Source organism: Semicossyphus pulcher, unplaced genomic scaffold, assembly GCF_022749685.1.
Source record: "Semicossyphus pulcher isolate SPU_LCO1_2020_fin unplaced genomic scaffold, fSemPul1.0.p SCAF_15, whole genome shotgun sequence".
In the NCBI taxonomy this organism is placed as follows: Eukaryota; Metazoa; Chordata; class Actinopteri; order Labriformes; family Labridae; genus Semicossyphus; species Semicossyphus pulcher.
The window spans coordinates 29,153,519-29,178,398 of NW_027211659.1; the positions used below are offsets into that span (position 1 = coordinate 29,153,519).

At 43.8% G+C, this 24,880-nt stretch overlaps 2 protein-coding genes across 5 annotated transcripts in view; both read right to left on the minus strand.

Annotated features, from left to right (window-relative positions):
• Positions 1-440: 440 nt before the first annotated feature.
• Positions 441-9,298, minus strand: ube2g2 (ubiquitin-conjugating enzyme E2G 2 (UBC7 homolog, yeast)). Its single transcript, XM_069662585.1, has 6 exons — positions 9,166-9,298; positions 8,214-8,249; positions 7,849-7,894; positions 4,003-4,121; positions 2,512-2,652; positions 441-1,786 (listed from the first exon to the last, which is right to left on the minus strand). Exons 1-6 carry the CDS (start codon positions 9,206-9,208, stop codon positions 1,674-1,676), a joined length of 498 nt encoding a protein of 165 aa, XP_069518686.1. The 5' UTR covers positions 9,209-9,298; the 3' UTR covers positions 441-1,673.
• A 730-nt stretch (positions 9,299-10,028) lies between these two features.
• Positions 10,029-24,880, minus strand: part of mylka (myosin, light chain kinase a) — a 65,013-nt gene continuing 50,161 nt past the window's right edge. For all 4 annotated transcript variants that reach the window (XM_069662578.1, XM_069662576.1, XM_069662579.1 and 1 more), the window contains 16 exons: positions 21,691-21,738; positions 21,379-21,506; positions 20,822-20,978; positions 20,059-20,249; positions 19,854-19,965; positions 19,512-19,544; positions 19,172-19,262; positions 18,596-18,799; positions 17,296-17,513; positions 17,042-17,165; positions 16,256-16,408; positions 15,601-15,724; positions 15,131-15,221; positions 13,323-13,451; positions 13,010-13,122; positions 10,029-12,896 (listed from right to left, as the gene is read on the minus strand). In XM_069662578.1, the coding sequence (XP_069518679.1) occupies positions 12,759-12,896; positions 13,010-13,122; positions 13,323-13,451; positions 15,131-15,221; positions 15,601-15,724; positions 16,256-16,408; positions 17,042-17,165; positions 17,296-17,513; positions 18,596-18,799; positions 19,172-19,262; positions 19,512-19,544; positions 19,854-19,965; positions 20,059-20,249; positions 20,822-20,978; positions 21,379-21,506; positions 21,691-21,738 (2,054 nt within the window). In that variant the 3' untranslated portion in view covers positions 10,029-12,758. The remainder of the gene's footprint in view (positions 12,897-13,009; positions 13,123-13,322; positions 13,452-15,130; positions 15,222-15,600; positions 15,725-16,255; positions 16,409-17,041; positions 17,166-17,295; positions 17,514-18,595; positions 18,800-19,171; positions 19,263-19,511; positions 19,545-19,853; positions 19,966-20,058; positions 20,250-20,821; positions 20,979-21,378; positions 21,507-21,690; positions 21,739-24,880) is intronic.

Here is a 24,880-nt window from a genome sequence, read left to right on the forward strand (position 1 = left end):
CTTTTACTGTGATACTTTAACTACATGAAGAGAGAATACTGCAGTACTTTTACTGTGATACTTTAATACATGGAGAGAGAATACTGCAGTACTTTTACTGTGATACTTTAATACATGGAGAGAGAATACTGCAGTACTTTTACTGTGATACTTTAACTACATGAGGAGAGAATACTGCAGTACTTTTACTGTGATACTTTAACTACATGAAGAGAGAATACTGCAGTACTTTTACTGTGATACTTTAACTACATGAAGAGAGAATACTGCAGTACTTTTACTGTGATACTTTAACTACATGAAGAGAGAATACTGCAGTACTTTTACTGTGATACTTTAATACATGTAGAGAGAATACTGCAGTACTTTTACTTGTAATTAGGTATTTTTAGGTCGTATTGGTACTTTTAGGTCAGTAAACAGAAACACAGAGACGTCTGTTATTCTTCCCTCAGTTTATTTGAAGTATTTTCAAATGAAAGACAAATTAAAACAAACTTCTCTCCGCCATCAGAACCTCCAGCCTCATTTTAAAATACGAAACTAAAAGCAGCCGGAGCTCCACTGAGCGCGCTCAGCTCCTGACGAAGCCGAACATCGACGTCCTTTGGGGAAGAGATAAAGTGCATAAAGTCCAACTGAGAGAAGCCGGGCAGCTTCTGCTCCACCTGACGGAGAATCTGAGCAACAAGTGATCCTGGAAACGTCACACAGAAGAAAACTGGCTGAGCTTCATCAGACCGACAGCAGCACAAACTCTGATTTTAATATCTACTTATCTGGAATATTTTCAGGTCGTTTTTGAGTTTATGAAACAAAACGTACATAATTCATGTTTAAATCAGCTGTTTGAGAGAACTTGGATGTCTTTATTTGAAGGACAATAAAGTTACATGTTTGTGAATCTTAAAGTGGAAACAGCTAAGCAGACAGCTGACTGCAGCTAGACACTCACACCTGATGATTCATGCTAATGCTAGTTGACTGTGAGGCAGTGTAAAAGGCTCACTCTGCTGAGGTTTAGTTTGACCGCCTGGGTCTGTCAACAAGACTGTCACTGTTTCTGTCCTCAGGACTGCAGAGATGCTTCTGTTTAATCTGCTGCTGCTCATCTGATTTTATTCTTTATGGGATCATTTATTTAATGTTATTAATCATTTTAGATGCGTTGAATATTTTAAACTGTTTATATTAACTAATAAAAGCAAAGCAGGCGTCTGATTGGCTGACTCAGCGACCTGCAGGATGAAGCTGCTGCTGTCGGTGTGAAACAGGTGAAGATGATGATAAAGGTGATGATGTAACTGTGATGATGATGATGATGTCACTGTGAGGATGATCACATGATCTCAGGTTTCTTCTTCTGTGGACGTCTCATAAATGTGAAGTTTTGTAACATCGGGTTGTGTTCTGATCCTCCGGTCGTCCATCAGTTTATTATCAGTCCGTCTCAGCAGCACTCGGTGTGTGTGTGCGCGTGTCTGTGTATGTCTGTGTGTCTTTGATTGGTTTCCATGGTGACGAGAAAGATGCTCACAGCTCCCTTCAGCCTCCAGGCGTCCGTCCATGTTTGTTCTCTGAGTGAAAAGGTGGTGAGGAGTAAAGAGGAGTGATTCTGTAACTAACACACACACACAGAGTGCCGGGCTCGTCGCAGCCTGATGACATCATCTCTAAAGGCCCAGAGACTTCCTGACAATCTTCTGGGCCAGTTTGTAAAACTGCTCTCTGTCCTCACGCCACATCTTAGACGCGTCCACGTTCGCCCCACTTTCATCATTCGGCTCTGAGAGGGACAAGGAAAGGACACAAGGGAAGAGACAAGGAAACAGTAGAGGAAACAACAGGACAGGAAACAAGAAAGTAAATAAGAGAGCAAACACCGGAGGAAAGAGGAGGAGACAAGATAGGAAGGAAGCAAAGGGATAAAAAGGAGAGGAGACGAGATAAGAAGGCAGAAAACAAAAGAGTATACAGGAAATAAGTAAGGAAAAGAGGAAATGAGGGAAGAAGAGAAGAATTCAAAGACAGAATACAGGAGAGGAAACAAGGAAACAATAGAGAAAACAAGATAGGAAACAAGAAGAGATGAGAAAGGAAACAAGGGAGGAAAAGAGGTAAGAAGGAAGTAAACAAGGAAACAAAGGGGAAAGGAGGGAGAAAGAAAGGGATTACAAGAGGAAAAGAGAGGAAATAAGGAAACAAGAGAGGAAGAGAATACCAGAGAGGACACGAGACACCAAAAGAGGAAACACAAGGAAAGAGGAAACAAGCAGGGGAGGACAAATGGGGAAGGGGAGGAAACAACAAAAGGAAACGAAACAGGAGAGGAAACAAAAAAGGAAACAAGAGGGGAAACAAGAGAGGAGGAGGAGAGGAAACAAGGAGACAAAAAGAAGGAGTTTTGGATGAAGCATCGTAAAAAAAAAAGAGTCTGGATTAACATCAACAACATGTACTTAATGATGTCATGAACGATGTCATGAATGATGTCATGTATGAGTGTGTTACCTGCTAACATGCTGACCACAGACAGCAGGATCTTCTCCACACTCTGGACCGGACTCCACCTCTCTGCACTGCTCTCGTAACCCATCGGGTCATCACCCGGAGCGTGCAGGATGGAGATACACACCCGCCCGTCAGGGTAGACTGAGGGGGGGAGACAAGGAGGGAGGAGAGGAAGGAGAACTTGTGAGACCCCTACACAATCTTGAATCAGTCACTTAGACAAACAGACCCTGCAGGAGGTTCCAGTACAGATCAGGTTTAATGTGAGGACTTTTATTTTGAAAGTCGAGACACTTTTTATTTAATGTGGAGAGACACCTGTGTGTGTGCGTGTGCGTGCGTGCGTGCGTGCGTTCAGAGCTTATCAGTGGTTCAGGTTCAGCCTGACTTCAAACACATGGCGCTGTGTTATCAGGGTGTTCTAAGTGTTTCCTGTTGACTTCCTGTCATGTTTCAACTGCAGGAATCGAACCATAAACCTGCTGTCACTGCTGCAGTGATTGATGGTAATCTATGTAACAACTGGTGAAAAGATTTGTAGGTTAAGTGCTGAAGCAGGGCTCCTCAGGTAACAGTGGAGGTGAAATCGGACTATAAGGAGTAGTTTAAAGGGACAGTACGAAACATGTCAACATGTCTGAAACTACGACTGCCATGTTCTGTGAGATGTGTGATCATATTCAAGGTTACTTTCAGGAAGGTGAAGAAGGAAGTCAGCCAACTGTTTAGGCTAGCTAGCAATAATCGTTTAACATGGAAGACAACAACTCCCATGATCCAACAGTGCTTCACACCTACGTCTCTGTTACTGATTTGATTGGGAGAGCAGTAATTACATACTGTGTGTTTAGAGAGGCGAGGTGAGGTCACCATCGAGTGTACATAACTTTCATACCGGCAGACTCCAAAAACAAAGCCTCAATGTTTCCCTGTCTGACTGTCCAGCGTGTGTGTGTGTGTGTGTGTGTGTGTGTGTGTGTGAAGTCTCCTGCAGACAGACAGTCTTGTCTTTTCTTCTTCATGTGTTTTATCTTCTTCTGCTGTTTGTTGATGGAGGATCAGATGGTACAGTTACAGCAGGAAGTTCAGCTCAGGGCCATGCTGGTGTGTGTGTGTGTGTGTGTGTGTGTGTGTGTGTGTGTGTGTGTCGATGATGATGATGATGATGATGATGATGAGGGGTCGGCAGAGAGCATCCCGTCCTCTAATCAGTACGGAGCGTGCTCAGACCGACTCCCTGCTGTGACATCATGGCTCAGTCCACTAATCAGCTCTAATGACAGCATGCTAACGGCATGCTAACAGCATGCTAACGGCAGCAAAGCTGTGTGACATGTTCTGACTGGTCCAATAAGGCTTTTAAGTCAAACTCAGAGTCTCAGCAGGTCTCTCTGAACGGGCACATGACGGAGTGTTTTCAGAGGTAGGTTTAAAAAGAAGGATGTGTGTGCGTGTGTGCGTGTGTGTGGGGTGAGGAGTGTGTGGACTCACTGTTGGGGTGAAACATGTCACAGGTGAACCTCATCTTAGGAGGACTGAGAGGATAATCAGAGGGGAAGCTGAGGACAGCAGGAAACACTCCTCCTTCAAAACAAGTGTCCTGAGGGCCCCTGAAACACACACACACACACATACAGCTTAGTTCATGTGCACCAACATGCTAACATGCTAACAGAGCGCAGTACAAAAGTCCATCTGAAAATCTGTAAAAAACAACAACACAGGAATCAAAATGAGACCCTGTTATTAATCAGAAGGTCAAAAAGTCTGACATTCAGAGAACTCGAAGCCTTTACACCCCCACCACCTCCCCACAGGGCCTCCACCTCCCCACGGGACCTCCAGCTCCCCGACAGGACCACCACCTCCCTACTGAGACTCAAGCTGCTGAAACAGTTAATGCTGGATCACAGCTTGTTGTGTATGAGGCTGTGTAGCTGCAGAGCGGTCAGGGTGCCCACGCCCCCGTCCACCACTGAAAGCTCCTACAACGAGCACGTGAGCATCAGAACTGGACCACGGAGCGATGGAAGAAGGCGGCCTGGTCTGATGAATCACGTCATGTCACATCATGTGGATGGTCAGGTGCGTGTGCGTCTCTTACCTGGGGAAGACATGGCACCAGGATGCACTATGGGAAGAAGGCGAACGGGCGGAGGCAGTGTGATGCTTTGGGCGATGTTCTGCTGGGAAACCTTGGGTCCTGCCATTCATGTAGATGTTACTTTGACACGTAGCACCTCCTAAACACTGTTGCAGACCAAGTCCACCCCTTCATGGAGACAGTATTCCCTGATGACCTCTCTCAGCAGGATGATGCGCCCTGCCACACTGCAGACATGCTTCAGGAATGGTTTAAGGAACGACGAGTTCAAGGTGTTGACTCGGCCTCCAGATTCCCCAGATCTCAACCCAACGGAGCGTCTGTGGGATGTGCTGGACAAACAAGTCCGATCCATGGAGGCCCCACCTCGCAGCTTACAGGTCTGAAAGGATCTGCTGCTCACGTCTTGGTGCCAGATACCTCAGCACACCTTCACAGGTCTGCTGGAGTCCATGCCTCGACGGGTCAGGGCTGTTATGGTGGTAAAAGGGAGCTACACGATATTGGGCAGGTGGTCATAATGTTCTGGCTGATCGGTGCATGAAAAGCAACACAGAAGCTGTTCTGGAGGCTCACGGTGGAACCACTGGTGCTGCATCGTGTGATGACAGCTGCAGGCATCCAGGCGTTTGATGTAGTTAGCTTTGGAGGGTCAGAGTGTATTTTTACCAGGATGGCGTGCTGAGAGTCTGTGTGGAGATTATCAGAGTTCACATGTTTGAATATCAGCACACAGTCCGTCTCCCATTTCCTCTGATCTGATCATCTACAGTTTATCTGCAGGTTATTTCTGACTCCTCTGCTTCATCCTCACCTACATTATTCTGACCACACTCATGCCTCGCCACACGAAGACTCTCTGATTGGCTATCTGCACAGCCAATCAGCAGAGGATCTAAGCACATCTGAGGAAGCTGTGTTATCGATTTACTAATATAGAACACAGAGTCTGTCTGACAGCAGATAACCATCTGACTGATCCAAAAGCTCACATATATCAAGGGCTAAATAAAGAGCATCAGAGCAGCACTGCAGCGTCTGACAGAATGAGTATTGTCTGAGGTAATTATGGGATGTGTTGGTGATGTCACTGTGAGCAGGAATGCAGACAGGTAAAGTGTGAAGGAGCTGCAGGTTAAATTGGAGGGCAGACTGAAGCTGCTGGCACGCTAACAAAGACACAACAACAACAGGAGGCTCCATTACAGCTAATGATGATGCTGCCTTCGCTGACATCATGTACACTGCAGCTTCTGCCACTGCCGAGCACCTGGGAATGTCTGAAGGTTACATGGCGGGGTATTAAGGTATGTAGGGTTCCTGTAGGGGAATGAAGCAGTCCTTTGAGGTTGAGGTGTTCCCTGTGGAGGTTCTAGTTGTCACTGTGATGGTTCCTGAGAAAGTGTTAAGTGTCCTCTGGGTGGTTCGAACGTTCCTTTAGAAAACACTAGGGTCCCATTAAGAAGTTCTCAGGGTCCTGTAGAGGTTCTAACAGTCCTTCAGGAAGTCACAGTGTTCATCTGAGGTCATTGTTGTGGTGTAAGTGGTCAAAGAAGAAGTTTGTAGCGGACCTTAAAGCTAGAATAAGTAGGATTCTCCTAGAAAAATAAAATATAGACTTTTACAAATATAATATAACTCATCACTTCTGGGCCTCTGTACATGTGTGTGTGTGAGTGTGTGTGCAGACCCTTGTGAGACCCTTCCCTCTGCATCTGTTCTGTTTTGCTTTGCACGGGACGTTTTCAGGAGGGGCGCTGTCGTGGTTCCCTGAGCCAATCACAGCGTACAGGTGAGTGTGGGAGTGGTTCCAATTAGCAGCTGGGCCCCATTCAGAGCGGCGGACATGATGAAAAGCGATGCAGAGTTGGCCTTCTTTCTGTTGGACAGGTAGATGCCTCAAAACCTGGTAGGACAAGCTAACTGGCGGTTAGCATGCTAGCGCAAAGGTAACCGTGATGCTGTAGGTGTTAGCTCGGCGGGGATGGGCGTGTTCTCGCACGAGAGAGTGGGAGTGAGCTTCTGGTGACGAAGAGCCCAGTTTTAATGTTGTTGACAAAGTGGAAGGACAGATTCGACTTATTATACCTTTAAGCTTCTCATCAGGCAACACTGAGGGGGTAATAACCCACGTCATCGAATGAGCTGTGAATTGTTTATTCTATAATAACAGAACGTGTTTGTCTTCAGTTCCTGGAGGACAAAGTGATTCTTCAAACTTCTGATTCTTTTTATTATTTAATCTGAACCGTTTCTAGGAAAGTCCTACTTATTATACCTTTAACAAACTGTAAATAACAATTATTTCAGAAACATTCAGAGCTTTGTTCATCAGTATTTGAACATCTTGTTGAGCTCTTATGTATCAGAGAAGATCAGGCAGGTTTGTGTGGGAGCAGTGACCCCTGCTGGTCACATCCTACATCACACCTGCAGGACACACTGCAGCATCAACACTTTCACACTGAACACCTTTAAACCAGGCTGGACTCCTTTAAATGTTTGCTGCAGGGATTCGACGGAGCTGGAAGCAGTCTCTGAGATGTTCCTCCGTTCGGACTCAGACTGAACCTCCTGTTTCTCCTTGTTCAAAAGGACACACAGTCAGGTGGGCTGTGGTGTTTACACGATGCTCAGGTGGTAGTAAGGGGCTCAAAGTGGGCCAAGAAGATATCACACAAACATGTTCAGCAGCAGCCTGACTGAACCGCTGATTAAAAGCAGGATGTCATGACGCCAAATTCTGACAGACGATCTGTTAAATGAGCCTGTGTCCACTTTAACCTCAGTGTCCTGTTCCTAGCTGACAGGGGGAGGACCTGCCGTGGTTTACTGCACACTGATGTTTGTCAGCAGCAGTTTGTCAATCACTCCAGCCAACAACCCCACCACAATCAAAGTCACGTCAATCTCCTCTCTCTACCTGCCTCTTCAGACACAGGTCAAAGGTCAACATGGGAGCATGTGCTAGCCCAGTGCGAAACCTCGAGCAAACCACGCTCTGCTGTAAAGTTTGTCTTAAGTCTGTGGACACTGAAAGCAGCAACACGACTTGTTTATTCCAACAGAGACAGAGCCGAATGGAAGAAGACACTGAGCTGCATCAGGCAGCAGCATCCTGAAAAGTAGTTCATGTTTGCAACATTCATATCAGCCACTTTATTACAGGAGCACATTGTATGCGGTTCTTTCCACAGTGAGCATGTGAAGATCATGAATGCTTCTGTACTCACATGATGAGAGCCTCCCACTCAAAGAAGTTCTCCTCGTTAGCCGGACCTGCAGAGACAAACAGCGTTACTGTCTGTGCTTCCTGTTTCCTGTCCATCAGGGGTTAAACGATAAAGGGTCAGGTAACAACTACACTGTGGACAGGGTTCATATTTCTTTGCTAGAGAACAGTAGACACTGGTGTCTGTACATAGTGACAGAGACTAAATCTGCACCATAAACAAACTTCATTCAGAGCTTCTGTCTAAACGATCCGACACCACTGGACACATTACATGAGAAAATAATCTGAATATTAAGTGATCAAGAAAAGAATAGTTAGTTACATACGAAACTCCAGGTTTAATGTTAGTCATTATAAGCTCACCTGCAACGATCCCCTCCGGTGGGTTCAGGGTCAGCTCTGAAACACAAACACACACGCGATCAGACTGTGACCTTTGACCTTTCAGTGACTGCTAAATAAACTTCACATGTCTTAATCCATCTGTCCAAAACCCCCTGCTTTGGATTATGACAGTGATAAACCGGAAACCTGAGTGTAGACAATAAGAGCAAAAACTGCAGAGGTAAGAGCTGCTAACAGGGCGCTAGCTTGCTAACAGCAAAATACACACCAAGCTTTAGAACCTTATCAGCATATAAACAAGTATCATCATACTTTCAATGTTATTAAGGTTATATAAACACAAAGTTAGTAAAATAGGACGAGATATTAGTCTTACAGTGAAGCTAATCCCCCTAGCTAACCTGGAAGGCAAGGCTAGCCCCGATATCAACAAGTGCACCAAACCTCATTTGAAAAACTATCAATTTCACAAATTTACACATCACAAGCATCATGACTCTATTATATTATGGTTTCTAGCTACGTGAATAAAATATATTCCGTATTTCGATATACAAAGTCTTTCATTCCACGCAATTAATGAAAAACACAATATATATGTATTATAGGTTTTGGACGACAACGTTTGTTATTGACAAAAAGTGTCAGCGTCATTACCCAGAGCACTGACGAGCTGTACAAACAAAATATATAATGTGTTGTTTTACAGAGATTAATGCTATCTGGTAAATCATATTGATGCCGAACAGCAGGTTCACGTCGTCTTCAACATTCTTTCAGATTTGCGTTGCTTTACACTAACAACACTGCCGAGGATGAAAAACAACTTTAAATTAGCAGCTTCTTTAACGGGGATTCGTCCAAAAGGACGGGGGCTAACTGGACTGCTAGCTTAGCATGTTTGCTAACATTACAAGTTCTCCCATTGGCTGAAGGCCGTGTGACGACATAGCTGGTTCCGTAAACTCACGTTTATACTCCGCCATGAGTCTCTTCAGCGCGGTGCCCGCCATCCCGCTATAACGGAGAGTAAACTCAAAATAAAAACCTGCTCAGAGTTTTCACTAAAACTCCGCAACGACTCTGTCCCCGCAGCTGATCCACTGCGCATGCTCAGATGGGGATTTCCTGTTGTTTCTGTGTCAGCGTCAGCTGATAGCGCCCCCTAGTAATACACAGAAACAACTTTTCCAGGAGAACATGGATGTTTTTAGTACACCGTAAATACTAGTATTAATAGTCCATTCAATGTAAAAGTATCACATTGATAATTTACTTAATGTTATCAAAGAGGCTTTCTCAGGTTAAACAAACAGACCCCGTCGGTGGTATAATCAATCATTAATCACAGTTTGATATTTAATAATCATATTTAATAAGCTGATTATACTGTATGTTGTGCACGTATTACGTATGCATGTTTGAGGAAAATTCTGTTTAATTGCTACTGAAATAAAGTGTTTACTTTTCTTCCTTCCTGTACACATGTTCATGTTAAAATGTGTTTGTGTTTCAAAAAATAAATATGACTACAGATCTCTCTGAGGAAATATTACATTCACTCTTGTGATTATTTATCCACAATTTTTGGGGGTGTAAAGCAAAGTTTTAAAAAAGTTATAAACTTTATTTCAGTCAAACTCTGATTTCATTATCTCATTTGCTCCCACTTGGTGGCGTCATTGTAGGTCTTCCCTCCATGTTTAGGATACATTTAGCTCAATTAATAAGCATCGAGGACACAGACTCCATCAGTCATGCTTAGTTTCCTCATGATTAAGTACGTTGATAATGACTGTGTCAGATCTTAAGAAATCACAGCAGCAGTTTGGTTTTGTGATACATTTATTGTTTCTGTGAGTACCTACAGTCGTAGTGTCTCATACATGTCATCTGCAGCTCACACTCGGATATATTTATAAAAGTTAGAGAAACATCATCTACATGATACATCTAATACAAAAACAAGTCAGTCAGAGTGGGGTTCATATAACTGTGACAGGTTAAGTGCTGCTCTCCAAGAAGACAGATGCTCTTATGATAATATTAATATAATAAATCTGTGCTTTAAATAAGTCTGAAAATAACACGTTCTGAAAAATAAACACACACCAGCAGGCGCAGGTAAGGAACACACACAAACACACACCTGTGACGTCTTAGAAGAGAATCTTTGGTTTTTGCTTGAAGCCCTTAAAACGTTAAATAAATGATAAAAGCACAAACAAACAGCTGGAATGTGACAAAAGAAAAAGATACGACTTTGACCTCAGTGAAAGGTTCAGACAGCAGAGAAACTTTAAAGTGATTAAAGTGTAAAAAACCCTCAGACTGTCAGTGGAAGTGTCTCTGCGTAGCTTTAAGGCTAACAGTGTAAGGCACAGGTGATGTTAGCTGGAAGATGTTTCATGGTTAAAGCTGCTGTCAAAGTCAAAAATAAGACAGAAACAAAGTGTTCCAACAGAAGAGAAGACACATCCAACATTTATCAGCTGATGTGAAGAAGGGTGGGGGGGTTATTATTAACTTATCATCATTAATGTCACTCTCACACTGAGCCTTGTACTCACAGAGTTTGGTCACGTTAGCATTATAGAATTTTGTGGTGTGAATTGCTGTAATGTGAAACGTAATCTGAGATTAAAATAGAAAAGCTAAAATTAAACTGCTAATAAATGAAATAAAATTATTTCACAGATTTTAAAAAGGAAAACAAGTTAGCTAACAAGCCCGACCGCTGTGCTCACATCATAGTGTTGGCTAGATCATTCCAACATTAGCTACCATGCTAACTATTTTCATTTACTGTATACAAATTGTATTCTGGTGGTTCAACCGTTTTAACATCAGCTCATGTTTGTTCTGTAACATTAGCGGACAACCAAAAGCTAATGTTGTGTTTTAATTCACTCCTTGTAACTCCAATCTCTGTTGCTAATTAGCTCATGTTTACCAGCTAATGAGCTAACATTAGTTGGGCTAATGTTAGCTAAAAATTACTTTTTTTCTTTGTCTGAAAGCAGTTCTTTATGTGATATTTATTTTTTTGTATTTTAATTTACTCCCTACAGCAAATATCTTTTTAGCTAATGTTCACTAGCTAGCTGATTAGTTGGCCTGATGTTATTAGCTTTCTGTTAAAGAAGCATTAGTGACTAAAACTGTTGATTTATCCATTTGTACATTTTTCTCTAATAAAACTGTATTTAGAGGGTCAAAGCTGTAGTGATTAACTCTTCATAGTTCGGACATTTGCTGCAAATGTTTGTGAGCTGACAGTCAAGGTGATGTTAGCTACCTAAGTTAGCTGCGTGCCACCTGGAGACACCTTTGTGGTTGCATTCAATAATTATCTGAATTCTTAATTAAAACATTTATTAGTTTTTAACAATGATTTCTTTTTGTTATTTAGTCTTTGTAAATTTTTTCTCATGGTGAAAAAACTATTATATTTCACTCCTCACAGCCCGTGCCTCTGCTGCTAGTCAGGTAATGTTTATAAGCTGTTTAGCTAACAGTAGTAAGGGTGACGTTAGCTTAAAAAATGTTGGTTAGCTGGCTAACAAAATGTGTTGTAGTGAGGTTAAATATTCCTGTTTCAGGATCACCTGACAGCTTATTAGTATGTCTGGATCATGTTAAGGTGATAAACCTAAATTTCCTCCCTTTTGTCATTGCTGAACCGTTAGCTGAGGTGCTAACATGCTAAACTTGTCTGGAGTCATTAAAGTCTCATCACAGTTGCTCAGAATGGTGAGGTGACTGAACTCTGTGAATGTAAGGCTCTGTTCATCTATGTCTTCATCTTTCTTCTTCGCTGCTTCCTTTGTACCATCCTCGACCTCACCTGAACCCCAACAGGGAGCAGGTGTGGGGCTCAGACAGGTGTCATTATTTAGGCCCGCACCCTGCAACACAACATTACTACAACTCCCATGAGTCTTTGATGAAGGAGCCCTGGTAGCTGTAGCAAAATGTAGGTAACCATACTTTTGAAAATAAACTTTCACATTTCATTAGCATTAGCATTAGCATTAGCATGTGTTCCACTAGCAACTCCTCATCAGTGTCTTTCTTACATATAAAAACTAAACATGATTCTTTTTCTAAATGTTCTCAGTTTTTTTGTTGTCAGTAACTACAGCTCCCACAATTCAATGTCTTATTGTCAAAAATATCGATATGATATCTAAATATCTGAGAGCTGTACCTGTGCTCTTCTTTAAGAGGAAAACACACTGATAAAGAGATGCTAACCTGGCAGAGGCGGGCCTTCTGTTCTCCACAGGTGTCAGGTGGGCGGGGTTTATCACACAGCATGGTGCTAATTCAATCAAACATGCAGGAAGTGTAATTAAACTGATAACTGGTGGCAGGAAGTGAAGTTGGAGACTCTGTTTTTAAAATCATGTGATATGTTCATGACACAAACCCCGCCCACCTGCTCCTCTATAACAACAACACTATCTGATCTGGGTCAGTTTTCCCTGCTCAGATCTGACAGGGTGAAGAGGAGCACCACCTCCTCCTCCTCCTCCTGTGGGAGTCCAGACCAACACTGCTTTATTCCTCCTCCTCCTCCTCCTCCTCCTCCTCCTCCTCTCCGGCCATCACCTCCACCAGCAGCTCGGCGGTGCAGGTTGCCTCCCCCAGACTGTTCACCGCCTTCACCGTGTACTTGGCGTCATCGTCTCCTGATACCTGCAGGAATAAAAGCATCATCAGGAACACCTGAGTGACTGTTTCTCCGCTTAAAGTCAAAACAAATATTAGACCTTAGACACAATAAGTGAGACGAACAGGTGACCTCTGACCTCTGAAATGACCAGACAGCAGTTTCCCGCCTCGTCGTAGTCGATCTGAAAGTGTCGGGTCTCTTTGATCGGCTGTTCGTCTTTGTACCAGACCACCTCGGGGTCAGGGTAACCTGCGGACGCACACCAGGAGGGACACAGAAACAATGAGTCCGTTTCATTTTACTCATGAAGCTGAGCGCTCATCGGTCGCTGAAAGGTCCAAACTGTCTTTAGAATCAATCTTTTTCCTGTGTTGTGTATCAGTGTTTCCTGTGGTCTGATTGGCTGCTGGTTGTGATGATGTACTTCCTGTATGTGTCGCATGTCGTACCTTCGATCTTGCAGTCGAAGCGGGCGGCGCTGCCCTCCACCACCTCCACGTCTTTGATGACCGAGCTGAACGTCGGCTTACACTCCGTCTTCTGCTCGTACTCCAAACACTCCAGGAACTGGTTATCCTCTGACACACACACACGCGCACACACACACACACACACACACACACAGTCAGTTAATAGTGTAGTGATTTACTAAACCTGGGGTCCGTTTCAGAAAGCGGGTTTAGTAAAACCCCGGGTTTGTTAACCCTGAGATGAGGGAAACCTCGGGCTTGCCGTTTCAGAAAGAGAGGTAACTTTAACTCTGAGTTGGTTACTATGGTAACTGTGTCTGTGAACCTCACCTGGTGGCGAGCAGGTTTCCTTCAGGACACTCAGAGTTTCTCTCCGTCTCCTCCCTCTAGAATATAAAACCCTCATTCACGTCCTCGTTCATTCAGCCCGTCTCACGCGTGTTTGAGCGGTTACAAACTAAAAGAAGAAACGTTGCGTCTCTGTGCTGCTCTGACCGCTTTGCAAAAGTCTTTTATATTTATGATAAAAAAATCAAAAGACAAATCTGTGTCAAAGTCATCATTTGTAGATTTTCCACCACCACTGCCGAGAGCGCTCAGATAAGACGCCGTAAGTTATTGGATTTCTTTTTTTTAAACTAACACATTCAGTTTAATCAGCATGAATTATAATGTATGTGAAGTCAGCATCATGTTAGGGATAAAGCTGATGCACATTAAAACAGCCACTGAATGATATTTAATCTGTTTCATATTTAAAATCTGACTGAAGTGAGGTTCAGCCATGAGCCTGTTCTGCCTGAGCCGCACCTTTCAATGATGTTCTGCTGTTTTATTTTTAACTGCTTCACGTATGTTTTTTTCTCCCGCTGCATTGCTCCTAAATTAATATAAATTTTAGCTTCCGGTCGTGATGGAGTATTAAATAAACAGACCAGTTCAAACTGACGCGTTCACTCGAGCCGCTTCTCTCTCTTTTGCAGCTGCAGCCGTGTTACTTTATGTTTCTAAAAACATGCTCGTATTCGCTGAACGTCCGCGTGAGGATTTCGAGCTCCGCTGGTGTGACGTAGGAGGACCTCTTTTTGTGTACTGTTGCCATGGTGACTCGTGGTGTCGGGGCTCCATTAATGCTGGCTTTTTATAGTCAGCGTGCACGCACTTAACTCTGGCTGAACCTACTCAGAGTTGATTGAACTAACTCTGATCAGCTGTTCTGGAACCAGAAAGCGACTTTCAGCTCAGAGTAAGTCAAACCAAAGTCCGGGGTTAGACCGAGGCTTTGTTGAACCTCCTTTCTGAAACAGACCCCAGGTTGCACCATTAAACTTAACAAATGTCTCAGCTTGTAAACAGGAAAATCTGTAGCTCTGTCCAATCAGGAGCAAGCAGCTATGTAAACAGGAAGTCACTGTAGCATCACAAGCTAGCTTTACTTTGCAACACGACAGATTAAAAAGCTAACAGATAAACTTTAGTTGTATTTCTGTCTGTGTACACACAAACATCTGTGTCACAGTCAGTAGTTTTTATACAGGTTATAATGAGGGGGAAATATCTTGATATGCTAAGCTAACTGGTGTTATTAGCATAGCATTTTGTGTTCAGAGTTGTGTTGTGTAATTTTATTTCATTTTAATTAATTTCATTATTAAACAGAATTGATCAAGTTTCAGGTCAGCTGTGTCTCCAGATCGTGTCTTTTAGACCTAATGGCTCAGATATTAGCATGCTAACGTTAGCTTTGTCAGCTAGCTACACAACAGTTTCAGCTGGCAGTTACTCACCTTCAGTGGGTGAGCCCTTCTTGGCGCTGACTCCGGCCATCATGGCCATGGAGGACAGTCTGCCGATGGCTCGCACAGCGTGACCCGTTTTCTACCACAGAAGAAGAAACAGTCACATCATCACTTCCTGTGCTGTCGGCCATGATGGACCACAGAAACATGGTTATTATGATCTCAGTCAGTGTTTGACAATGTGCTCGAATCGATCGGATTCTGTGACCTAAATGTCTTTTTAATGCACCAACATGTTTCTCTACAGAGCGGCAACATGAAAGAACCATCACAATATAAACACATGTCTGTCTTTGACTGACGTGCAGCCACGGTGTGTCCACTTTATTCTGCTGCCTCCTGGTTTTAATTGTTCTTTACTAACAGATTCTTTTTATCGTCTTTTGTTTCTTTGCTGCGATGCTAAACGTCCTGATTTTTATTGTTTTGTTTTGTTCTTTGTTGTTGTTGTTGTTTACCTGCCACTTCCTCCGCAGGATGTACTTCTTCATCCTCTCCTTGGAGAGCTTCTTGGTCTTCATGGTGTTGGTGTCCTGCTTCAGCCAGGTGTGCTCGAAACACTGAGCACAGCTGAGCCGAGTCCTGACACACAGGAAGTGTAAACATGAGTATTTCCTGTTAATGCTACTTTAACCTCTGATCCTCTACATTTCAGCTTGAGTAATGTACTTTATACTTCCCTACGTTTAACTGATTCATTTTGTTGTAACCTTAAAGTACTTTAATATTCAAAGACAGGACGTAAAAAGTTTAAAGACGCTTGTGAATCAGAACTTGTATTTTCTTTTGTCTTCTCTCACGTATATCGGGTGACCTTTTGGAGGACCCTGACCCCTAGGTTGGGAACCACCAGACTAAACTAGCTACTTAACGGAAACATCAACTGTGATGAAGGTAATGAGGGCAAACTACAGCAGCAGGCAAGCTAACTGCTAACAACTGTTAGCTTAGACGCCAGAACTCATCAGATCCTGCTCCTTGGACTAACCTCTATAAATATTTATGAACATCTTTAGTGTTTAAATGTTTGTTTGTGTAAAATCACTCCTTTTCAAACTGTAGTGTACGGTCAACAGCTAGCTAACACGTCATGCTAGCCCTCTGCAGTCGTACTTCATGTCTTTCTTCAGCAGGTTGGTGATGAAGTCTTTTGCTGTGTCGGAGATCTCATCGAACGCCTCGTCCTCAAAGTCCCAGGTGGCCGAGGTGACGTTGGACAGAGTCTCGTTGTCGTTGTCGCCCATGAAGGGAGAGAGACCGCTCAGCCTGAGAGGACGACAAACACAGGCTATCTGAGCCAGACTGAAGCAGGCTAAAGCTAACTGAGCTATCTGACTGGAATACAGTCACCACAAAGAAAACTACTCTGAGAATACATCTTTAGATTCAGAAGAAATGAATGGAAACTGGTGAATCAAATTACAGCTCCAGTTAGTGATCAGTTAATCTCACATAATCAGAGTACAAACAAAGATGATGACTGAAGCTGAGCTACGCTAATCTAAATGAAGTTATAACAAATTTAAAGAAAGAAATTTGAAAAATTAAAGCTGAGGCTAAGGCTAAGCTAAGGCTAAGCTAACATCAACTTTAAGTTATAAGAATTACAGTAAAATGAAGCCAAACTCAGATCATTTAAACTACAAGAAGTTAGAGGTCGTTTGATGACGTCAGAGGTTAATAAAGTGACATGAAGCAAAATGACGATAAAGAAAAATGTTCAAATGAAACGTAACGACACTACGCTGATGTGAACTAAGCAAAACTAAATAAAGCTCAACAGATGAACCCAACACACAAACATTGACATGATAATCTATGCTAAGCTAGGCTAAAGTAGATACAAAGTGAACCAAATGACATAAATAAGAAGCTGTGTTTAGTGCTAACTGTACTCACAGTATGTAGCAGATGACTCCGATGCTCCACATGTCTGTGGGGTAACTGATGGCTTCATAGTTGATCACTTCAGGAGCCACGAACTCTGGAGTCCCGAACAAAACCTTCAGAGTTCCTGCGTTTTCTGTTTGAGACGGGAAGTTTAAACCATCACTTCATTCAGACAACGTCAGAAACATGCTGGGGGGGGGCATTAAAGGACAACAGGCTCAGGTCTAAACCGATACCCCCCCACGCCCGCACCGACTCTGTACCTAGTCGCCTGGCGAGTCCGAAGTCGATGAGTTTGATCCTGCTGCCCGTCTTGTTGACACACATGATGTTCTCGGGCTTGAGGTCGAGGTGGACGATGCCCTGCTTGTGGATGAAGTTGACCCCGTCGATGATCTGCAGCATGTATTTGATCACTTCTCTCTCCGTCAGCTCAAAGTCCTCGTCGATGATCCGCTCGAACAGCTCGCCGCCCGAGATCCTACACACACACACACACACACGCACACACACACACTGTTTCTGAGACCAATAAAAGTATTAGAGGAAAATAACACATATTTGTATGTAATGGGACCTTACAGAGAGTCACAGGGAGAAAACAAGTATAAAATCAGGAGGACCTGATAACATTAGAAAGGGCTGCATTCCATTTAGCTGAGCTGTCTACAATAACAAAGAGTGTTTCCTGTCAGAAGCTCAATACTGAAACATTAAACCCCAGATCTTTAGTTTTTACCTTGTAAACACACACACACAGACTTCAGCATATTGTTGTTTCTGAAGTTTCAGTAATAAAGTCATACATTAGTTGTCAGACTATCAAAATAAGAGTCTGAATGTAAACAACTTCCTTCCTGTTCTTGTCAGTGTGGATGTTTTTCCAGTTTTTATCACACAAATATTTACTGTTTGTCTTCGACTCGATGCTTATCAGGGTCTACACTCTGAGACAAACTCCTCCCTTTTTATCACCAAACAGGAAGTGATGAAATCATTACAAAACAAAAGCATCTGAAGCTTATTCTTGTGAAAACTCAGAGCAGATAACATGTTGGTATAACTGTGTGTGTGTGTGTATGTGTGTCTGCGTGTGTGTGTGTGTATGTGTGTCTGCGTGTGTGTGTGTGTGTGTGTCTGCGTGTGTGTGTGTGTATGTGTGTCTGCGTGTGTGTGTGTGTGTGTGTCTGCGTGTGTGTGTGTGTGTGTATGTGTGTCTGCGTGTGTGTGTGTGTGTGTGTGTCTGCCTGTGTGTGTGTGTGTGTATGTGTGTCTGCGTGTGTGTGTGTGTGTGTGTGTCTGCCTGTGTGTGTGTGTGACAAACAGCAGCTGCTGCATTAAAGATCTTCAAACATCTGAATTCAAAGTTCTGAATCATCCAATCAGGTCACAGATTGATGAATTTATCAGGTATTATCAATGAACTCTCTCGGCTCTCCAAAGGCCTATAGCGATTAGAACTCAAGTATCGGTCAGCGTCCCAGCTCGGACAATCAGCGTATTTCCTGTGACATCACAATGACCCTGAAACCACGCCGGTGTTACAGCTGAGGGTGAACGTACATCTCAAGCACCATGACGATGTCGGACTTGCCCTCGAAGGCGTCGATGCACTGCACCAGTTTGGGGTGATGGAGGCTGTTCATGATGCCGATCTCCTGCCGCACGTTCTCCTTCTCCTTGGCCGAGTACGCCTTGATGAACTTTCCCGCCCAAACCTTCTTCGTGGCTTTCTCCACCAGTTTGAACACCTGACCGAACTTCCCCCTGTCACACAGACACAGACACACCTGTCACCTGGAAACAGCTTCACCTGATCCCTGATAGTCGTAATAACAGTCTGATGCATCATTAAAAGTAGCACCTACACAGGATAACTCACCTTCATCTGAGACATGCTAAAGCTAACTAGCAGCTTAACCTTTCATCATTATGATATTTAGACTCCAGTATTCAGTGAGAGCACTGACAGATCACACACACGTGACGTTAGCTGTAGCTCCTGCACCTCTCTGGCTAGCTCGCTTGCTTTAGCTGCGTCCTAAGTAACTAAATGCTAGCAACAAATAATTCATCAGCATTAATACAATCAAAAGCAGAGGTGCATTGTGGGTGTGGTGTGAGTGGGCGGAGTCTTACGTTCCCAGCCTCTCCTCCACGTCGTACAGCTCCTTCACCTTCACGTCTGTCCGGATGCTCACGTCTCTGTAGTCCGGCTCCTTCTCCGAGTCTGAAACACACACACACACACACACACACACACACACAAACACACGGGGGTCAGAGGTCACTGCTGGGGCAAGAGACAGGTTATGTTACATCATGTTACATGACCTGTATTAATGTTATGTCACATTAATGTTTACACAATGTTACTCTGCAATGTAGAACCTCTGTGTTGTGTTGTTGTGTTGTTGCAGCGTGTGTATGTGTTGTGTATCTGTCAGTTGATGCAGTGAGTGTAAACAGGAAGTCGTACCGTCGTCCTCCTCCTCGGCCTCGTCCAGTTTGTCTGTCAGACCAACAGCAGACAGTTAGTTGAGTGAGTCACATGAACTCAGCAGGCTCAGGTTAGTTAGTTAGCTGTTTAGTTACAATAGACAACAACACATCGAGCAGTACAGGATCCCTTTAAAACATCAACATAAGTCTGTGCTAACAGGACACACGATCACTGACAGGAAGGAAATGTTTCTTTACATCAGCCAGATGTTCAGGAGGGACACAAACCCAGGAGACTGTGGCGACCCTGAGCCGGATCAGGACACACCTGTGACCTGTGACCTGTGACCTGTGACCTGTGACGGCTCGGTCTACTCACCGTCGTCCACCAGGCCGACTGTGACGGGTTCAGATTCTGCACTCGGCTCTCCGACCCCGTAGATGTTCTCCGCCCGAACACGGAACTTGTACTGACGCTCCGGGAGAAGGTTCTAGAGACGACATTAAACATTGAGCTGTTTGTATGAAGGTGTTTTTTCTCCCTCAGATCACACCTCTGTCTCAGGTGTAAGTGATCACCTCACCTGTACATTGTAGGAGGTGCTGTTACAGGATACCAGGTGCTTCCACTGTGGCTCCACGGAGTCCCAGATCTCCAGGTTGTAGGACTGAACCGCGCTGCCTCCGTCGTACGTCGGCCCGTACCAGGACAGCGTCAGGCTCGCACGTCGGATGTCTGAGGCAGCAGGGACCCTCGCCGGGGGGTCGGGTTTATCTGAGGAGGGAGGGGGCGGGGTTAAAGGCTGCATGAAACTGACACCTACAGGCGGCAGGGATCAGAAATACAGTGTGTCTGTGTAAACTCAGTGACATGATGTCCAACATACTGTGAGCTGTTAACAGACTCTTCTTCTCCTCAGTCATTAAAGCAGAATAGCTACACAGGAGTTTGGTCTGAAGTGTGGCAGCCTCTGGGTGTCTCAGTTCAAACTGGTTGTGACTGGATGTGAGTCGTAGCTCCTCTTGATGAGCTGAACACACTCCCTGCTGCTGAGCACGCTTTAAATACACATTCAGCAAGAGACACATTCAAATGTGGACCTGATGGTGGCGCTACATGTAACCTCTCAATGAATCATATTTATTCACAACCTAAAATCAGCCATTTTTATCATGGAGTTTGGTGCAGCCGGAGACACATCAGGTAATGAAACAAAGTTTGACCGATTCAGAGAAGATGAGACGGATTGATGGACGTGATCATGTGACAGGCTGTGAGTGTGTGTGTGTGTGTGTGTGTGTGTGTGTGTGTGTGTGTGTGTGTGTGTGTGTGTGTGTGTGTCTCACCGACTATGGTGAGGTTGAGCGCCGCCTGGCGGAGGCCGTAGCTGTTCCTTAGCTCGATGGTGTAACAGCCGCAGTGCTCCTGCTGACCGCTGCTGATCGTCAGCTTACTGCTGCTGTCACTGCTCTCTATGGAGATATCAGTCGAGCCCTCCTGGATCTGCACACACACACACACACACACACACACACACACACACACACACAATATTAGAGCCCTTTCGTATAAACAGGAAGTTCTGCAGCTGACCTTTGTTTGCATCAGAGCTGATCAGACCTCAGAGATCACCAAACTTATAGAACTGTTTTTATCATCATAACTTTCATTGACAGAAAACACAGACCACACTACACTCTTCTGCTCAACTCCCAGCATGCACTGCAGCTCCAGACAGTCATCACACCACAGCATGCATCACTTCCTCTCAGAGAGCTTCGTCCAAAACATCATCAAATGTTCAAAACTATATATCCTGTTCAGCCAATCACAGCCTGCTGAATAATCAATACCCCCAACCTGTGTGTCTGTGTGTGTGTATGTGTGTGTGTGTGTCTCTCACTGGTTTCCTGAACTTGAGCCAGGTGCAGTTGAGGGGCGGAGCTCCAGAGAACTTGCATAGGATCTCCACCTTCTCTCCCGCCAGGATCTTCATGTCCTCTGGGAACTGCAGGATCTGTGGAGGCAGAGCTGCGCGCATACGCACACACACACACACGCACGCACGCATTACCCAGGCAGGGTGACATTATTCAGGTGCATTATGGGTAAATGTAGGAAATAAGTGTCTCATTTGTCTCACATAAAAGATATCATTAGAAATGTGTGTGTGTGTGTGTGTGTGTGTGTGTGTGTGTGTGTGTGTGTGTGTCACCTTGTTTAGGAGGAGTCTTGGCTGTTGGTTTCTTTATTCTGGCTTCACCTGAAACACAAACACCAATAATAAGATGTACAAACAAAGCAGATGAAATCGTCTCTTCTGTTTTACAATAATGAGGATTAATATGACGATGAGGTCAGCGCCACCTGTCTTCTTCCTCTAACATCTGCTTGTCCTGAGACGTCAAGAGCTCATGTGAGCTCATGTCCGTCTGTTTTCCAGCTCAGCCCGAGAGTCTCCGTGAACTCTGAACTGTTTTTAATCTGACTCATGTTTTGTCCTTTTAAGGAGCCGAGCTCGTCACCATGTGCACATTTATTTCTTTATGTTGTCTTTGTTTTTAAAGGAGCTTCGCGTGGAGGACTGAGCGTGTCGCAAACATCACGATGTATGGAGGCTTCTTCTTCATGTTCACATAAAAACAGAAGAAGAAGAAGAATGTGAGACAGAGCGTGTCTGATGACCAAATATGGTCATTCTAAAAATAGTTCCTCAGCAGGCAGGAAATAGTTTTTATTTATTCTGACGGCTGCAGAAGAAGAAGACGAAGAAGACGACAGAGAAGAATCTGTGTTCAGTTGTGTAACTTTAATCCTGTAATAAAACTTATCAACGTGTCTCCTTCAAAATAAAGTGATTTCTGCTCCTTCAGAATAAAACAAACTGTTTGTTGTGTTGATGTTTAATAAATCTTTAGTGTGAGTCACCGTCTCACATTTAACATGTCACAAGTCTGTCACGTCTACACCTTTTGTCCTGAAGGTGGCGCTATAACGGGCTAATGCATCATCTCGTTAGAGTTACTGAGGAGGGAGGGAGAGCTCTGAGACAGACAGACAGACAGAGAGACAGACAGACAGACAGACAGACAGAGGGACAGACAGACAGAGGGACAGACAGACAGACAGACAGACAGACAGACAGAGAGACAGACAGAGAGACAGACAGACAGACAGACAGACAGAGGGACAGACAGACAGAGGGGCAGACAGACAGAGGGACAGACAGAGAGACATACAGAGAGACAGACAGAGGGACAGACAGAGAGACATACAGAGAGACAGACAGACGGACAGACAGACAGATACTTTACTGATCCTGAGTTAGATTACGACAGGAACAGGAACACTTCAAAATAAAGGTAAACCAACTCCTTCTTTCTTCTTGATTGACACCACTGTCATGTCAGCTAAACATGACATAAACAGTGAGAAGCTGGTTAAGTTAGCTTAGCATAAGGATGGGACACATATAAGTCAGTGCAGAACAGGAGTCAGGAGGTCATTAGCCTAGCTTAGCATCAAGACTGAAAATGGAGGGAAACTGGCCTAGCTCTGAGTACCTCCCATCTCCTCCACTTATTAACACTTGTATATATATTTTTTATTGTGTATGAATATAAAGTGTAAAGAGTCTTGTTTTATGATGGATCAGACTACTTCCTGGGCGGAGCAGCCACTTCCTGGGTGGAGCAGCCACTTCCTGTTTGCCGGCTCGACAACCTCACTGACTTTTCCTTTCAAAACAAAACTTTGAATGTTGTAAACAAAAGCAGCAGCTGACCTCTGACCTTTAACATGCGGATCTGGTTCCCGATTGGCCCAGACAGCTATTACATCATCTCTGTTAGATTAGGACCTGCAGTTACAGCTCATCACCATGTGAGGCGCCAAAGAGAACCAAACATGATCATGTAACCCAGCATGTCCACGTACATTAACTACACAGGAAAACCTGAAATATGCACTAATGCTAAGCTAAGCTAACACAACAGACGCCACAGCAGGCAGAGCACAGACGGGGAGATTTGTTTCCCTCAGTACAGTCTGACAGGACAAACAGCTTTAATCTGCCTGTGAGGGAGGAGGCTACCTGTGCACACCTGAATGCCTTTTTTTTTACATCAGTGCTCTTTCGACAGGAAACAACAACAGAGCATTTGAAGACATTCATATGTTTTCCTGATGAGACTTTCATTTTACTGAAACAGTATTTCCAGCGTCGGACTGATGCTGGTGACAGAGAACAGAAGTCTGTGTTATTAAACTTTTACTGCAGGAATCAATCTGAACATTTCCTGCAAATTAAGACGTAAATATTAAAAACGAAGAGATAAAAGTGTTACAGGAACATAAGCTGAAGTAGTTTTCTCATTATGGCCGCTTCATGTTCAAAGTGTTGTATGTTCTGTCTGAAGGCGGATTCACCACAGGACACACGGACGCTCTCTGTAGTGACGGGGAAAAGTATGTTCATACATTAATATTAAAAATCAGGCAAAATGAGTTTAAAATATCAAAATATCGTCAGAAATCCAACATGACTGAACTCTGATCATCAGTCAGTGTGTTTACACTGATCTCAGACCAGCAGCAAGCGCAGACAGGAAGTGCTTCAGTGAGAGCAGACACAGTGAAAGTGCTTCATTCCTTCAGTCGGAGTTCAAACACCTCAGCATCAAAGCATCACCTAACGTAAAAGTAAAAGAACTCATGAAGCAGAATCATATTCAATATGTAACTGAATTATTACTATTGAATGTGTTCATCACTTTAAAGCTGCAGCTCGTTTCAATGACTTTATAAACTCATAGTTTATAATATGCTGATGTTTGTACTCATGTTAATATGCTGTTTGTATTATCTCTGCAGACTTGTAAATCATCTCAACACATTTTATTACATCTAATATTTTCTATTTTTAAAGTGACTCAGTTACATCACGAACAGCCCTGTGGTGTTTATTAATGTGCACTGTCCCTTTAAATCATTACAGTGGACACACAGATGGACGTTCTCACTACAACAGTCTGCTTTAAATGATCATATTTTACATGAGCTTTGGTCCAGACTTCACCAGTTATCATCGTTCAGAGTCCTTCAATTTGTTTCTTCAGACTTCCTGTGTGTGAAACCACAGAAGAAGAAGCTGCAGGAGGACTGGACGCTGACCCGGGTTTAAACTCAGAACCTCCTCATGTTTCTGTCAGAGCTGAAAATATCTTTAATCCAACCCACGGAAAAATGCTCCGAACCCAAACTTCAATAAGAGTCAGCTGATCCTGAGGTCACAGCAGGTCAACGTTTTCCACACACACACACACACACACACACACACACACACACACAGGAACAACAAACAGCAGCAGTGATGAGATGAAGAGGATCTGCTGTGTTTGTGTGTT

Excerpts from the sequence above, each read along its gene's own strand:
- ube2g2 (XM_069662585.1), bottom strand. The coding sequence starts at position 9,208 with ATGGCGGGCACCGCGCTGAAGAGACTCATGGCGGAGTATAAAC. Across the intron at positions 8,250-9,165 it reads ACTCATGGCGGAGTATAAAC|AGCTGACCCTGAACCCACCG; the intron begins GTGAGTTTACGG and ends TTTGTGTTTCAG. Across the intron at positions 1,787-2,511 it reads TGTGGTCAGCATGTTAGCAG|AGCCGAATGATGAAAGTGGG; the intron begins GTAACACACTCA and ends TGTCCCTCTCAG.